At 33.6% G+C, this 17,629-nt stretch overlaps 2 protein-coding genes across 2 annotated transcripts; both read left to right on the top strand.

The window, feature by feature from the left end:
- The first annotated feature begins 4,769 nt into the window (after nucleotides 1-4,769).
- Nucleotides 4,770-7,559, top strand: LOC133179925 (mucin-5AC-like). Its single transcript, XM_061314601.1, has 8 exons — nucleotides 4,770-4,896; nucleotides 5,274-5,417; nucleotides 5,601-5,750; nucleotides 5,939-6,082; nucleotides 6,275-6,424; nucleotides 6,618-6,761; nucleotides 6,952-7,083; nucleotides 7,219-7,559. The coding sequence occupies exons 1-8, from the start codon at nucleotides 4,770-4,772 to the stop codon at nucleotides 7,557-7,559; spliced, it is 1,332 nt and encodes a 443-aa protein (XP_061170585.1).
- An 8,709-nt stretch (nucleotides 7,560-16,268) lies between these two features.
- Nucleotides 16,269-16,796, top strand: LOC133179926 (baculoviral IAP repeat-containing protein 3-like). Its single transcript, XM_061314602.1, has one exon. The coding sequence runs from the start codon at nucleotides 16,269-16,271 to the stop codon at nucleotides 16,794-16,796; it is 528 nt and encodes a 175-aa protein (XP_061170586.1).
- Nucleotides 16,797-17,629: the final 833 nt, after the last annotated feature.

The raw sequence follows: 17,629 nt of genomic DNA on the forward strand, positions 1-17,629 counted from the left end.
TTAGTACGGATCCGAAGAATATTTACTACCTTTAAAGAAGTAGAAGTTTTGACATGAACAAAAGGACAATGGCCACCCTGCCAAGCCCCCTTCAGGGCTTGTCTTCTTTTTCACTTCTGGCATGTCTGCTAGCCGTGAAATTTTTTTATCGGGTTAATACTGTATGTCTCTGATATTAAGGAGTTCGTAAAGGTTCTAAAAACAAATATTAACATTACAGAAAAAAGAGCATTTCAATGACAAATATATAGATGCTTCGAACTCAGAAAATTTAATCCAACCATTGATAAGCTTGGATAATCATTACTAATTATAAATTATGTGTAAGTTTAACGTTGGTTATTTTTATGTAGTATGACCGTGATTTTCAAAGTCTGAAATTATACAACATTAATTTTGAGTTCACATGTACTCTCTTATATAACACAGCCTTCGTTATTTTTGCAATGCTATCATGCACTTGCATGAATACAGGACTACCAACATCAGGGTTGTCCCCAAGAATTAAAATAGCAGGGGACACTGAAGGGGGTCTCGGGTTCCTCCTCTACATGTAACAGGGATTTGAGTGGGATTGCCAGATTAACCGCGCGGGACATTATGTCTTTTAAAGGCGGGGATATTCCCCGGATCCCGGGTCTTAGGGACAACCCTGTCAATATTATGTAATGACAGGTATCGATTGGTGTGAAGCCGAATTCTTGAAGATATGTCTTGGTTTCGATATGCCGCTATTAGCCGGTAATTCTATAAGGTGTGAATTCAGCCCTGCGGGTGAATTTTGCAATCAATTTTCAATCAAAGGTGTGAATTGAAAGATCGATAGCATGCAGTATTTTTAATCACTGATTAATTGTACCCCCTATTACATGATTTCCGTGCATTTGCATGGGATGAAATAGTATTTAACGGTTTCAAGAATAAAATACAAATTAATCTACCGAAATGCCAGTATACATGTACGTACCATGTCATATAGTTTGCAGAAGATTTGTTTTGAATACATTAAATGGATTGGAAACAAATTTATATAACTTTGTAAGTTCCTCTTAGCACAACAGCATAAACTTAAGAGGTATAAATAGTGTAAAATTTCATATTGTTACATTATTTATGTCTTTTGTGTTTTTTCAAGAAAAATGCAGTTAAATATCTGTACAATTTACAATTACTGCGTATGAATATATGTGCAATTAGTTAGGCGGACCTAATCTTCACATCTGAAGTTTATTTATCATTGACCTAGATTGACCTAGTTTATTTACTCATTTACTTGCAGCTAGTGTGTTTGAAAATTCTATTTTTAGAATCCAGGTTTGAAGTGTGAACCATTGACCTAATTACTCCATAACACTGACCACTGCAGCTAGTGTGCTTAAATTTATTTTTAGAATCCAGGCATGCAGTGCTGCTTTACACAGTAATGTCGATAAATAGGCCAACAATGTAAAATTTCCTAACATAATCATGGTGATGTTATTTTCAGGTACTTTGGTTTTGGTTTATAGATATATCCATCTTTTTCAAATATTAGATCATTAGTTACTTAACATAAACATAATCATAATGCTTATTATAGTAAAACTGTGTGAATACATGGATATAGTTAGGCGGATCTTAAAAAAATTAACCATAGATGTCTAAATTTTTTTCCATTACTGTTGGTTTTTTTTCTTAGAGATTGTAGCTTATGTTTATATGCTAAAAAAATTTTCACTCTTATTTTTTCTCCTTTTTTGATTTAATATGATTTTTCCCTCCCCCTTTTTTCCATTTTATTGTCACAGTGGTTTTTTGTTTCTAAATGGAATACTGAGATCTATTTAGAGTTAGGATAATTATAATTTAAAAAAAAAATCTGAAGTGAAGTGTTTTTAATAATTCAGTTGACTTAAAAAGGTGGGAGATAAACCCTTAACCTTTAATTACTTTTGAAGGTGTGGGATATGTTGAGACCCTTTCAAATTTAAGCAGATGTATTCAGATCCCTATTCAAAATTTTTGTCACATTATGTGATCTTATTTATGTATTTACAAACCCAGACTTAAAAAAAATTACGAAAACCCCATGTGAGGTATCATTAAAGACCTTATTTTTTTAATTGAACATACATATTCAATCTCTTTAGATGCAATATAAACTGAATATAAGGTATGATGTCCAGTTGTATGAAAAAGCTCATTAAACTCGAGCGAGTCGACTCTCAGGCTCTTCAGGCCTTTGATCGTTTTAGCTTGTGACGTCTTCTAGAAAACATGAAAAGTGTGCTTTTTAATATTGATGTATACAAGAGTGATGATACTTAACATTTAATAAAAATAATTAAATCTAAAGAATACGTGTTATGAAATACATTAAATGAAAATTGGTTCAATTTAAAATGAGAAAAAAAGACGGCTTAAATGCTCACCTTAATTCCGTTAAAATTGAGTCCTCCACACCCGTGAATGTTCCCTGGCTTCCTTGTGTTGGGGACTTAATACATGTAGCAGCTGTATCCGTGGCTGGAGAGTCTGTGAAAGCAGCAGCCGTACTCTTTGGGGGTGATATTGGGGTAAATACAGGGTAGGCATCTTTTTTAGGGGCACCGTTTGGTGCCGAGTTCCCTCGTTTCAGAGTGGGGGGTGTTGATGTACCCTCAATAACTGTAGGTGTTAAGTATTTTTGAAACAGCACACTTTCGTCTTCTAAGTCTTGGAAGTCGAGACTAGAAAACATTTGTGGTGGAGAGTTACTGAAAATTTAAACAATATAAAAAAAATTGCATTTATTTTCGTTACTTTTTTATTCAGATGAATTATAGTTTTAGTTTCTGCAATTTATATCACTAGTGAAGATAGTCTACATTCTGTACTGATTTTGTTTCCTGATACTTTTCTTAACAATACGTATATGATATATACATATACTTTCATGCTTATTGAATTATGCATAATTATTTACAATCAAAATGATTATATATATATATATATATATATATATATATATATATATATATATATATATATATATATATATATTCTTTATTGCTTATAAAATTCAATATTTTAATATACTCACCTAGACTCGAAATTCTTCTCATCAAGTTCAATTTGTAAGTTGTTCCACAACATTTGGAATTCCGAAAAGTTCTTTATTGAATCTTTCTGTTTTTTTGCTGTTGTTGAGGCTGCTTCTGAATTTCCTGCAGTTGGTCTTTTACAGGTTTTCGTAACATTTCCCTCAGAATTTGATTTTTATTTCTCCCCACATTTTTCTTTTCGGCGTTCCTAATTAAAATATAGGAAAAGAAATAAAGTTTTTTTCTTCTTCAGGAAATGAAGGTTTAATAATATTAAAATATGTATATATTGACTATGTCCACATGTACACAAGACTATCATGGTTATCTTTTCATTGTCTTTCGTGTCAAAATTTTACTCAATGTTTGCTTATCAAAGATTAAAGTGATCCATGAATAAAAAGTTACACACTATCTCTAAAAGTGTATTCATTTTGTCCATGTAAAAATACATTTTAAGAAAACGGTATTAGTCTAAATGACTCAAAATAAAAAAAATTCAATAAGGCCTTTTTTCAAGTCTTAATTTTTTTAAAAGTTAAATAAAGGAAAAGGAAAATAAATTACTTACATGAATGATAACTGAGCCTCTGCCATTTTCACAAACTAAGATAACTACCAGAAGATCGTCAAATAACTGTTGAAAAAACTGAATTGAAAAAAGGTTACCTTCTCAAACATTTATATACCGTGCTTGTAACCTGTTTTAAAATATATTAATGACCTGGCCTTAATAAATGATCTTGAAATACTTCAGTTTTAATATGAATGCAGGTCACTAACATCTGTATATTATTTTAGAGATGATGTCGATATTTTGGCGCTAAAGAGTTACTGTGTCAAGCAATGATATAATTGATGATTACTTGAACTACTTATCTTCAGATATATTTTCTTTAAAGAAAATGTTCCAATAGTGTTAACTAAAAAAAAAAATTAAGATTCATTCAAGCTCAGTGAATTAAAATGATTATAATTACGGCGAAACGTATACCTAAGAAATCCTAGAATATCTAGATCACCTTTTTAGTGACCTTGAACTTTTGAGAAAATATGTCATTATTAAGCGCGAAAAACGTACTAGGAAAGAAGCAAAGAAAGAAATTTATAGAAAAGGAGTGACGAGCATATCAAATTCCAATCCCTAATAAGCAACCTTGTGCAATTACAGGTGCAGCACCGGCCTGTAATGGCTTTATTTAAATTGAAAATGTGTGTCTTTATATGTACACAAAGGTATAAATATATTAAGTAGTCGCTGTCTTGGGGGACGATAAACTTGCTATTGTCCTCATAGCCAGTAAATAGGTGTATAATATATATATATATATATATATATATATATATATATATATATATATATATATATATATATAAATTATTTATTTATTATCATTCTCCTTCTTCCTATTATTTTTTTTTTAGTTTCAAAGTAAATTTGTCGTTAAATTCAGTGTATTTTTATATCTTTTAACTATTAGTATTCAGATCTAATGTTGTCAATATCTGTGAATTTTGAGATCCGCGCATATTAGGCTGTTCCCGCGGTTTATTGAAAACGAGGCTAACTTCGTTACACATGGTGTTTACAATGTTGTGCTGCTGCAGCATGTGGAATTTGGCTGCATTATTTTGAGTATTATGTTTAAGTGTCGCCGATCCAATGTGTACTAAATGTACTTAAGTATCTACGGTTGCAAATATTTGATGTCGGCACCATGTTACAGAGTGTATGGATATGTTACAACCGTCTTGGTCTCTCGATGCGACGCCCCAATTTTCTTTTATCCACCTAGTCGTGCTGTGATCAAAACTGCCGATCGTGCAAACTGTGGTAAGTTTACTTCATTTAATTTACTAAGCTAATAAGACTTAACTTCGTAAAGTAGGCTGGGGGAGGGGATATTAATGGAAATAACTTCAAAAGAACGAAGAAAAAAAGTGTGCCACGGCCTAGATCATTTGTTTTAGCGCCTTTTTTAAAGTCAAATGTCAAACCTTCACTTGTTCTATTTAAAGGTTAAATAATTTAATGGGACAGGATGATGATGGAGGATGCGGGATTTTTTATTGAAAAAAATGAAGTTGTTAACGTGTGGAATTGTGAAGAGAAAATAAGTTTACATCTGCATACTTCTTTTTCTAATTTATGATCTAGAAAACAAATTCTAAGTAAGGATATTAAATTAAACTAAATATTTACTTTTTCAGACGATATTACAACCACGAGAACCAGTTGGCATTCTAACTATGAAAGTGCCACCACAAACCCCCTTAGCAAGACTAGTGCAGCTAAAGAGAAGAAACTTGGGAGGGTCTTAGGAATTCAAGCTTCCAGACCTACTTTGAGCACTGGTATTTTAAACTTTTCTCATGAAAAAAAATTGAAATAAAATTTTTTTGAAAAGAATAAGTAAAGTAGAATTTTGAAGAATATAAGTTTAAATTATGGAGTTTGTATACTTTTTTTTATCATTTATGATCTGAAAGACAAATCTTAGTAAGGATATTAAATTAACCTTGTTATTTATTTTTCAGACATTGACAATATTACAACCGCAAGAACCAGTCAGCATACTACTTATGAAAGTACCACCACAAACCCCATTAGTAAGACTAGTGCAGCTAAAGAGAAGAAACGGGGGAGGGTCTTAGGAATTCAAACTTCCATACCTACTTTGAGCATAGGTATTTTAACACTCCGACATGAAAAAAAATTTTGTAACAATTTTTTTGAGAAGAATTCAAACTTTTAAAATTAATAGAATTATGAAGAAAAGAAGTTAAAATAATGAAGTACACTTACTTACAATTATTGATTTAGAAAAGCAAATCAAAGTGAGGATAATAAATAAACCTAAATATTCATTTTTCAGTCAATTTTACAACCACGATCACCAGTCAGCATTCTACCTATGAAAGTACCACCACAAACCCCCTAAATAAGACTAGTGCAGCTAAAGAGAAGAAACTTGGGAGGGTCTTAGGAATTCAAGTTTCCAGACCTACTTTGAGCACAGGTACGTTAAAACTCTGCGAGAAAAGAAATGTTGATTTAAAAATTTTTGAAAAGAATTCAAACTTCTAAGTAAAATAGAATTTTGAAGAATATAAGTTTAAATTATGGAGTTTGTATACTTTTTTTATCATTTATGATCTGAAAGACAAATCTAAGTAAGGATATTAAATTAACCTTGTTATTTATTTTTCAGACATTGACAATATTACAACCACAAGAACCAGTCAGCATACTGCTTACGAAAGTACCACCACAAACCCCATTAGTAAGACTAGTGCAGCTAAAGAGAAGAAACGGGGGAGGGTCTTAGGAATTCAAGCTTCCATACCTACTTTGAGCATAGGTATTTTAACACTCCGACATGAAAAAAAAATTTTTGATAAATTTTTTTTTGTGTGAAGAATTCAGACTTTAAAATTTGAAAGAATTATGAAGAAAAGAAGTTAAAATAATGAAGTATACTTAATTGCAATTATTGATGTAGAAAAGCAAATCGAAGGGAGGATATTAAATTAACCTAAATATTTATTTTTCAGTCAATATTGCTACCACGATCACCAGTCAGCATTCTACCCATGAAAGTACCACCACAAACCCTCTAAGTAAGACAAGTGCAGCTAAAGAGAAGAAACTTGGGAGGGTCTTAGGAATTCAAGCTTCCAGACCTACTTTGAGCACAGGTACTTTAAAACTCTGACATGAAAATATATTTTGGTAAAAAATAAATTTTGAAAAGAATTCAAACTTTTAAGTAAAATAGAATTGTAAAGAAATTAAATATAATTAGGTAAGTGTTTGTACTATTAATTTTTATTGATCTGAAAAACAAGTCTAGATTAGGATATTTCATTAACCTGATTTATTTTTCAGGCATTTTTACAACCCTGAGTGCCATTCAAGCTACCATCACAAAACCCAGTATTTTGTCTAGTGCAGCTGAAGATGAGAAGAAATTTGAACAGGTCTCGGGAACTCAATCGTCTGGACATACTTTGACCATGGGTAATTTTTAAAACTTTGACATAGAAAATATTTTGGGAAAAAAAGTTAAAAAGAATTCAAACTTTAAGTTAAATAAGATTAAATAAAAGTAAGTTTAATTAGTAAAGTATGTACCGTTTATCTTTATTATTTCAGATATAATTATGAAAGCAGCAGAATTGGCAACACCCATTTTAATTATTATTGTGATCGTAGCTGTTCTTGTACGGAAGTGTAAGTCCAGCTCAGGCTCAACTACATCTACCACTTCACCTGCACATTCCACGCTTCCTGTGCCAGCCTCCACCTCCACCAGTTTACCTGGATCAGGCTCTTCCACTTCACTTGTTGTTGAGGTGATGGACAATGAAACTCAAGTTTCTCCAGGTCCTGATGAACAGACAACACCAAAGAGACTTCTCAATCCTAAATCCACACCAAGAAGAAAACTCCCATTCAGAGCTGCACGCAACAGGAGCAAATACCCATGGAAGTAAATGAAAGATTTGATCCTGTTTTTAATTGAATGTATATGCCAGGCAGTGCATTGTGTGATGTATATCACTTGCTTTTGATTATGTACAAAATGTGTATTTTTGTCAAGAAAGTTAATGGGAGCAACCTGGTTAAAGTTATCCTAGAATAGCAGCATAGTTTGCAACATACATGTATTTAGCTACGGGAAGTAACTCTTCTCAATTTCTTGTATGGTTTACATTTACATCAAGAGTTTGTTTTTTTTACTTTGATACAGTAGAAAATCTAGGACAATCATTCCTCCATTTTTCATTCCAAGTTACACTGTGATCTCTTTTTTTGTACTATTTCTATAATTTACACACTAAGTTGTAAAATTGAGGGAGGTAGAATTTTCTTGAAATGGTAACAGTTTTTCATGCTTAATGATATGCTTCATATGTGCTGAAGTTTTCATTACATTGACATTTTTTAATACATGGTCTTTGATATTTTCATTCTGTTTGATTGAATTATGATTTTACCTTAGGCATTATTAAAATGTGTTCATTTTCGTAGCTGTTCACATTTACACCTTTTGTAAGTAATTCTTATCATTCCTTTTGTTTAAAGCTGTGATTGTTTAAATTAAATTCAATCTAAGGGGGGTAACTCTTAGTGTTTGCTTAGCATGTTCAACATGAAGAAGAATAGAATGAGTTGTTTATCGTATTTTTCTTCTTGTTTAAATACAATGGTATGTATTTTCATAATCCTAATTCCCAATGGTTATTTTATAAGATATTAAGACAATGTGATTTATGATGATTTTGTTTACATACAGTATTATACGCTTGAATACTCTTTATTTTTGTAAGTGCCAAGGAGTGCATGAACATTAATGGATATTGATGTAAGATAAGTTTTGTAGTGATTATTGTTCCATTTTTTTGTGGAATAAATACAACGGGTATGTATTTTTTATAATCCAAAGTGCCAATTGTCATTTTATTAGACATATACATGATTTACAAATTGATTACTTTTATGCTTTTGTTTTTGTCACTGTAGAAAAACTACACAAATAAATCAAGTTTTTAAAAAAAATCTATTTGTTGTTATTTTGTTCAATTACATTCTAAATTGAGAGAGGTTTTCTTATACCATTATGCAGTTTGCTTCATATTCGGATTCTAGGGAACTTGGTAGCAACATTGTTTCATTGGAGTTCATATGATATTTGTGTTTTTTTTAAACAAAGGAAAATTGTTATTGTTATTGCAGAATGAAAGTTTGGTTTAGCAAGGATGTAAAAGAATATATACTTCCTCCAGGAGAAGACAGAAGTTGTCCATGGATGCAGATGGCTATTGATCGTGCTCATTTCCAAAGACGAATAGAAAAATTAAAGCCTGTTCTTGAATCTGTGTTGGAGAACAAACTAAGTACAATGAAAAATAACATACATCACCCTACCCCAACTGCTAATAAAAATAAAAAGTTCAATAGTTGTAACAGAAAGATATAAAATGGAAAACACAAACACAAGTAGTTTATTGCAAGAAATCCTTGAGTGTCTTCAAGATGAAGAGCATATAAAATTCTTTGCAAGTGTTCATGGGATAACAGGGGATCCAGATGTTGAACGTCGATTAGAACAGGTACGGTATGGTATTCTTAGTTTAATACTGACCGTAGATGATCTTTAAATTATCTCCCTTTTACTGTGCTGAAATCAACACTTAAGTTTTTCATATAGTTAATCTATGGAAGGTGATGCATAGGTCATCCCTTGTTTAGGTTACATGTATGTTATAAGTATGTGCACTACTTGATAGCATTATAGTTTTAATTCAGTGGATTCTGAATTTGATAGATAACTATATTGATTAACTTTCCATATATTAAGATATTATTTAAAGTCTTAGAATTTAAGATTTTAATTTTTAAAAAGTTATTTTCTTTGAGATATGACTCCAGAACTTGCATTGATGGTGATTAATTTGCTTTGATAATTGTCTAATCCTTTTTGTACAAATTTTCACAATTAACAGATGGATGACGTCCTTGAACTTGAGGTGGACACCCAGGAAATAGAACTTGTTGGGCAGAAGTGGCCAAGTGAGGGTCAGCAATGTCCGGTTGAAAACTGTACATCCAGACCCCATGTGTTTCAACGGATCGGGTCCTACCGACAACATCACTTACAAGTGCATAAAGCTAAGGTCCCTTTCTACTTTTGTACTGCAACACATTGTGGGTTTTTCACCACCAAGATGAACCCATTACGTAAGCATATGCAAAAGAAGCATAAAAATCTTCAAGGATGTTTCCTGAAAAAATTCACTGTTAACCCAAGATTTTGTGACCCAGGAACCAATGTGATGCCCCTACCACCTGTGCATCGGGAGGCAAGAGACCTTGCAGCTGTGGCTAGAAGATCCTCAGTTCCACAGAGACCTTTATTTAAACTCTCTGATAATTTCAACCCAAGAGACAACAAACCACCTTTTCACTAAGTCTGATAAATTTGTTCAACTATTTGTGTAAACAAAAATTTATTATGTAAATTTTTTTTTAAGGGGGAGGAATGTAGTGGTTTAGATTTCTATTTCATAGCCCTTGTTTCGTAAATTATATTTTGCAAGTATTTGTTGGTATTTCAGTCTGATAATTCTATTTACCTTATGTTTTCAGTTGTTACTTACGTAAAACCCCTTTATTATTTGTCTCTTAAAAGTTAGGGCATGTGTTGACATTCCACGTTTTACTTTTTAAACAGGAAGTGTCATCCATGTTGGGAGTCTTTCCATAGTACTTTTGGTAGCTGTGTTCTGATTGGTTAACTTAGCTATAGAATCTTTGATGTTTATTGGCTTTTATATTTGGGCCTATAGCTAGGGTATTTAAAGCCGTGTTCGTGTAGTTTTCTTCACTTGGGTTGGGGAACACAACCTCATGGTTAGTTCCTCTTTACTGTGCTAAGAAAACCTCATGGTTTATGAGCACTATATGATTAGTACCTTAGAGTGCTAAGAAAACCTCATGGTTTAACAGTACTCTAGGTCTTAGCTAGCTTTAGTTTCACGTTTTTCATAAGTTCTAGATTTTTGTTAGGAAACAGTTAGGATGTTGGTTTAATAGAATAAATTTATTTTCCCCTTTCCAAGTCCAGCCTGGTCTAGGGATTTGTAGATAACAGGTATAATTCCTAGAACCACTAACCACTATTTATCATTTATGTTTGGTGTTATTTTCTGGGTTAGATATTTTTTGAGTCCAGATTTAGCTTTATTATTTTAAGTTCAACTCTAGAGTGTTGATTAGTAGAGTTCATATTGGGTGATGTAGCTCATTTCCCTTACATTTTTCCAAATCATTTAATAGGATTTTTGACCTTTTCATAAGTATGGAAGCTCAGTAGGGACATAAATTATTTTCATAGGTTTTTCACATTTCTCCATTTATTCTTGTTTAAATTTTGACTATTATTTATTATTTGTTGTCATTTGCAAAGGTTAAATCTCACTTTATTAAATTTATAAAACTTACAACTGTGTTTTCATTTAGCGTTGATCATAGTTCAGATATCCCCTTACCTGGGTTGATTATTGATAACTGGAGGTATAGTACCACTTAAAGCCAAGTTGGCTATTAACTTTGTTCATTTATCTATTAAAGAGTTCTACTTCCGGTTACACAACACTTAACATGACAGGATTGGAAGAATTATCTAGAAATCACCACTATCCATTAACACCCATTACTTATCAGTGTTCATAGTCAGGTATTCAAGATACTCCTTTTCTAACCAAGTGTGATACTGAGTTTGAAAATAATTCCAAGGTTAACAGAATTCATCACGCAAACGGATTCCACGACTGACATGTTCTTCGCATATTTACGACAGTTCTAAGTACCTTTCGTGAAACGGTCTTAATGCAGTACGTAGGTACTAATTAAGTTTGTCGTAACTAGCTAAGTACAGTACCAACCAGACCCAACCTGATAGATAGCAGTCCCGGGGGACTGCTTTCTGAGACTGCTTGGGTGTCGGGTTTGGTGTGGTTGGTACTGTAGCACGTAATTTACGATGCTTTTTTGAATCGATACAACATAATTTTATTCTTGGTGACAAAAAGCAATATGACTTGACGTGTTAAACCAGCTGACCTGAAGATGAAAATGGCGGTCTCGTTTCTCAGGAAAGGCTCCTCTCATTGTTCGTCGTCTAGAGAAGTACAGTTTCTTACATTTACAAACGTTCACAAAATTATTCTCCGCTTTATATAACAACATTTGAAATTAATCATTATCGACGAAATTTCGATGATTGGTTATTTACTATTAAATGACAATCACTTCCGTCATCAAGAAATAATGCGAACAGATTTTAAAACATATTTTGGAAGAGAAAGTTTTCTTGCTGTTTGAAATTTTCATCAATTTCAGCCAGTGGGATGTATGCATATTTTTGCTACACCTTTAAATGCTTTCAGCAAACTTTCCTTACATCTATGGAAAGATTTATTCAAATAAGGAGAAATTACTCACATCACGAGACAGAAATTAGACATTTCACTCTTCTTAAATCGAATGTGATGATTTTAATGAAATACAGAAAAATATACTTCTAGATGGAGATGATTTCCAAGAGATGCACTCCATGTATTCTCTCTTAACAAACAATGTACCAGTGAGAATGTGACCAGACTTTTCAATCCAGCAAGACGCAGACATTCTGTTTGACTATAAACAGTATATTATCTACTTTTACAGGAGAATTCTGATAAGGGATTATTTGAAAATGGCTATTAATGACTGTATTTTATTTGTTGAACATCTAAGTAAAATATTTTGTTTCCAACTTGTGATATTGCATTTGGCAGTTCTTAAGTCCTTGTCACATAAAGATTTTAGATATCACATATTTGACATGGTGGAACAAGTGCAGCCAGAAAAGAGAAGGGTAAACGAACCCTATAACATTGAATAGCACAATCTCTTTGAGAGTTTTCTCAGAATGTTGTGTAGATTTAAATAGCACATGTTCTCTCTCTATAAGAGAGTCACGCGTAAGCGTGACGATTTCACTAAAAAGGCAACGCTTTATGCTATTGTTACCATCAAAGCCTCTGAACCTATATAATTTTTAATTACAAGAGAGTGAACTTTTAATGTTATTAGCTATATACATGTCTTAAGTATTCCATTACGTAGACAACGAGATGAATATAACAAATAGGTGCATGGGCACAATTTTTATTACCAACTGCAAAATGTCCAAAAAAGATGTAACAATAGTTAGAATTAATGTAACTGATAGCAATGACCATCTGCAAAGTAATTACAAGAAATTAATGAGTAGTATTAGTGGCTATACACCGGGGGTAAACAATGGGTCTTTTGTTAAATGAACAATGGATCTTTTGTTAGAATGACCTTGACCTTGACCGATTTTATATATCAGTGCATAAGTGGCAATGACCTTGAACGGCTTTATGTAACAAGACTCTCATATATACACCGGGGGTAAACAATGAGTCTTTTGTTAATAATAGACCATAACCAATGTTCTGCAACAGTGATTTCAAATATGCATGGGGATAAACAATAAAGGTATATATCCGTGACTCTGACCGACTTCATGCTACAGTACCCTCATAGGAAACAGACACAATGGAAGGGGGAAATCGAATGACGTCAATATATCGGATATTTGAAAAAGAAATAATGGGGAAAATTCTAATAAAGAGAGTGACGTTAATGGGAAACAATTAGAGAGAAAATACAAAGGTATTCTTTTTAAACCAATGACTGGCTCGTTTTTAATGACCGTGACCTACTTTTTAAGTTTTCAATTAAAGAAGATGAAATTCAAAATGATGATCATACCGTCGACGAGAAAGGAACTAAGTACATTTATCTCCTTGGAAAAAATGTCAAAGATTAAATACGAAAAAATGATGGAAAGAGAAGATATTGGTGTTGGCAATTTCTTGAGGAAGGGTGCAGCTGTCAAAAAACTAATTGACAACTACATCGCAAACAATATCTGATTTCTAACTCCTGCGACTACTGTAAAAAACATTACGTACTGAGAAGTAAGCTCGTACACGAAAAACATTGTCTTGTGAGATTGGCTATGGAAGCCAAACTGGATGTCATGAAGATGCCTACATTTTGTCTTCGGGCACAGGACGTCGAATACGAAATTTGGAAGGAGAAACTCTTCAACGACTCCGAAGTCTTAGATATAATCATGGCCGAGCGTATTCCCTACGATGTCATGGAGGAGGCTTATTACGAATCAGTTTGGGAAGATTACTACTACGGAAGAATGGAATATCTGTGGCCGGACGGAGTTTGGCGTAAAGAAGATCCATGTCCATTCGAATCAAATGAACAATCATAAAAAAAAACATTAAAGGACTATATTCTGTAGTGGCCAGTATCTGCCCCCCAAAATAAAACTTTGATGGAGAAATCTTTAATTATGTTCTAAACCAGGTGGATATTTGCAGACTTCAAAGCATTAAATATTTTTATCAATTATGACATCATTAGTTAGATATGACGTCAATAAAATGACGTAAATTCCAAATTGCAATGATTTTGAGAGAAAATAGTGTATTTTACGTCGGTATTTTGATTGGAAATTATCGAGCGCAGGTCTGCTCAGACTAGATCTTTTGATACAATGTGTAGAATGATAATATCATTGAAATATGTGAATATGGTACCTGAGCAAGCTTGCGCTCTATAAATACTATAGTCAAAATTGAACAAACTCTGTGCATTTTGGCCTCTTTTTTAAAAATAACGGAAATCCAAATAGTTTGTGACGTCACAGAGACAAGAAAAGCCAACTATTTTTTCCAATTTCATAATATATTGTCTTAATTTGGATTATTTTATACAATATATGCACTTTTGCTCATTTCAAGAGATTTTCAAAATTTGACTATTATGGGGGCAGGAATACGCCCTTACCATATATAGTTCTTTAATCATGTCTTATTTTGTTGTCTGTCATATCTTTGAACAATGGAGAGGTAAAAATGAGAAACGAATCTATCTTATATATTTTGAATGCATGAAATTCGAATAAATGATGAGAAAACGTCTATTGTATCTTGTTAATATTTTATGGAGGGATATTCTTCAATTAAACAACCCAGTCTCCTGAGCGAGTCATATCCCTATCTTAAACGAAACGGTTTTGGGTCAGAAAGGAAGAAAAACATTTTGTTTAATCTTTTTCATGTTATTGACCAGTAGGATTAAGTACGAGAACATACTTCTCATACATTTTAACAAATGTTTCAACGACTGTCAACAATGACCCAAATCCCATCAGGACAGCAAACAGACGACTGCAGGACATTCTGATTTCATTAAAATGCGAAGTGTATCCGGAATTACTGGGATCTTTATTGTAGCTAGTTTGCGTTTTCCTACAGATCCTCTCAGTTTGTAAATATCGGTCCTATGATCTTCAGAGGAAGACGATCAACTGTTTTTATTTTTATTAAAGTAATATCTCATATATAACCTTCTCTCCCACCAAAAAAAAGGAGAAAAAACTTTTCACATTTCAATGTAATTTTATTAATTAGAAATAAAACAATATGAATTCACAGTAATCTCATTCATCAAATTTATTACAGAGATAAATCAATATGAATTTACAGTAATCTCATACATCACTGTTCGTGAATCTAATTTTGAACATTTCAAATCAATGTCTTGAACTGAAAATTGTCTTTTGTATCGATAAGGGGTGTCCGGAATTCACCAATTTTCCCATCCGTCGGGATTATAGGCGGGGCACTTCAACATTCCAATTTGATTCAGATGATCATTCTGTTCGTAACAGGGTACGAAATTTTCCAATTCTGGTATGGAGTTCAGGATGTTTTCCCATCGAGCCATGAAGTGTTCGAACTCCTGTGGTCGCAGACATAAACCCTTTTTTGTTGGAACAGACTCATCTGTCTGAGGTGGTTTCCAATATTGACGTATGTCGACACAGGGATTGTTTTCTCTCACGGAGACGTAAACATTGTATCCCAGGTGCCATTTCCTCTCTTGGTTCTGTTTTAAGGCCTCTAGTACAGATTCCATGAAATTTGACAGAGATTTGATTTGATGTAATTTCAAAGATATCCCTTTTTGGTAGGTATGATTTTTTTCTCTCCGACTATATACTCTCGCATGTCTAATCGAACTTCGTTTTGCCAAATAGAGACTTTGACATAACGTCCATTTTCAAGGGCGACGGATAAACGTAAGTCTGACATGATCTGAGTAAAAGTTGACTGGAGAATGAAGCCCGATGTGTGAATCGTCTTCATTTATAGAACAACAGAGGACGCCACGGAAATTCCATGACGTAAAAGTATGAACCGTGAAATCACGAGCAATGAGATCTATTGTTCTCGTCCACTCTCCGTAAAAAAAAAAAGATCATGTTTACCTAATAGGAGTGACGTCAATATACAAACATGGCCATTATAACAGAAACAATGTCATTATGACAATGAACGAATCCTTGAAAAAAAGAAGAACGATGACGTCAAAACGGATCTTCTTCTTTGTTATCCGTAAACGAAAAGAAAGTCCTGTGACTCATTCAACAAACAATGAAGTATCGCTATGGAAATCAATTATGTGTGACAGGAAAAAGTATAAATGAGGACCGCTTCCCACCTCGTCATCATTTTACACACGAAGTTTGAGATAACAAGATGACTTCTTCCCTAGATGGTGCAGTAAATTTCGTGGAGACGGATTCCTGTACCGAACATTCTTGGAACGATTATTCGTCACTAGAGGCTCAACCCTCCACGTCTTGGGATTCCAGTGCCAACTTTGCCAGGCGTTATCAAGAGAATGAAGATGTGTCAAACAGCTCCCGAAATGTGATCAGACAGATCAAGAACATTCCACCACCACCTCCCCCTCAACACCAACTCTGGCAGTATCCAGAATACGTCACTTTTGCCTCTCGGTTTGCAACATTTTGGGACTGGCCAAGATACTTGAAAGGACCCAACAAAAAAGACTTGGCTCGAGCCGGATTCATCTACACGCAGATCGGAGATAAAGTGACCTGTTTTTGTTGTAGAATGACACTGAAAAATTGGGAACCCATCGACGATGCCTACCAAGAACATCTCCGTTGGTCCAAGAATTGTCAGTACGCTCAGATGGTGTCCGACGGAAAGAACGAAAATAACAGGAAAGGAATGTACGCCAGAAATAATTTCCGGTGAAAGAAAAGCTATCATTGACATTTAAATTTAAAATGTTTCTTGTATGTCCATTCTGACTTTTTTTTCTCCAAGTTGTTCGTCAAGAATCCGAATAAACTGATTAAGGACACTTAAAGTGCTCCGAGCCGTATTGGCAGAGATCGACCTTGGTAGTGAGACGGGCAACAGGCTGATTTTTGTAATTTTCTTTTTATTAAAAAAAAATGTATTAATAAAGTTATTTAAAACCTGATACTTATCTTTTTTGTATTTGTGTATAACTGAGGATATAAGAACGGAGGTGTGCATGACATATCGTCATTCAAACGTTGAACCGCAGGACGTGTGGACATGGAAGAGTATTTGAAAAAAATATGGTACGATCCTCGACATCCCGGTTCTTTTGCCGGACCCTCTAAGCTTTATCAGGTGGTGAAACAAGAGGGTAAATTCAATATTGGTATGACTAAAATCAAAAAATTTCTACAGAACCAGGACGCTTATTCGCTACAAAAGAAAGTACGTAGAAAGGGGTTTAAGAGGAGGAGGGTCGTGGTTCAAGGTATAGACTACCAGTGGGAAGCCGACCTGGCAGACGTTCAGAACTTGTCCGAATACAACGATGGCGTTAATTTCCTCCTCGTGATTACCGACGTCTTTTCTCAGTTTCTATGGGTCCGGCCCTTAAAAAACCGAAAAGCCAAATCTGTTATTGAGGCGTTTAAGGACGTGTTCACTGGACCGAGACGCCCCCGAGCCATAAGAACCGATAAGGGATCGGAATTTTATAACTGATTTCTTCAACAGTATCTCAGAGACCAAGGAATCAAGATTTTTTATGCCTTGAACGAGAC

This window comes from Saccostrea echinata, unplaced genomic scaffold (assembly GCF_033153115.1).
Source record: "Saccostrea echinata isolate AGI-Se365-2 ecotype Australia unplaced genomic scaffold, CSIRO_AGI_Sech_v1 ptg000005l, whole genome shotgun sequence".
In the NCBI taxonomy this organism is placed as follows: Eukaryota; Metazoa; Mollusca; class Bivalvia; order Ostreida; family Ostreidae; genus Saccostrea; species Saccostrea echinata.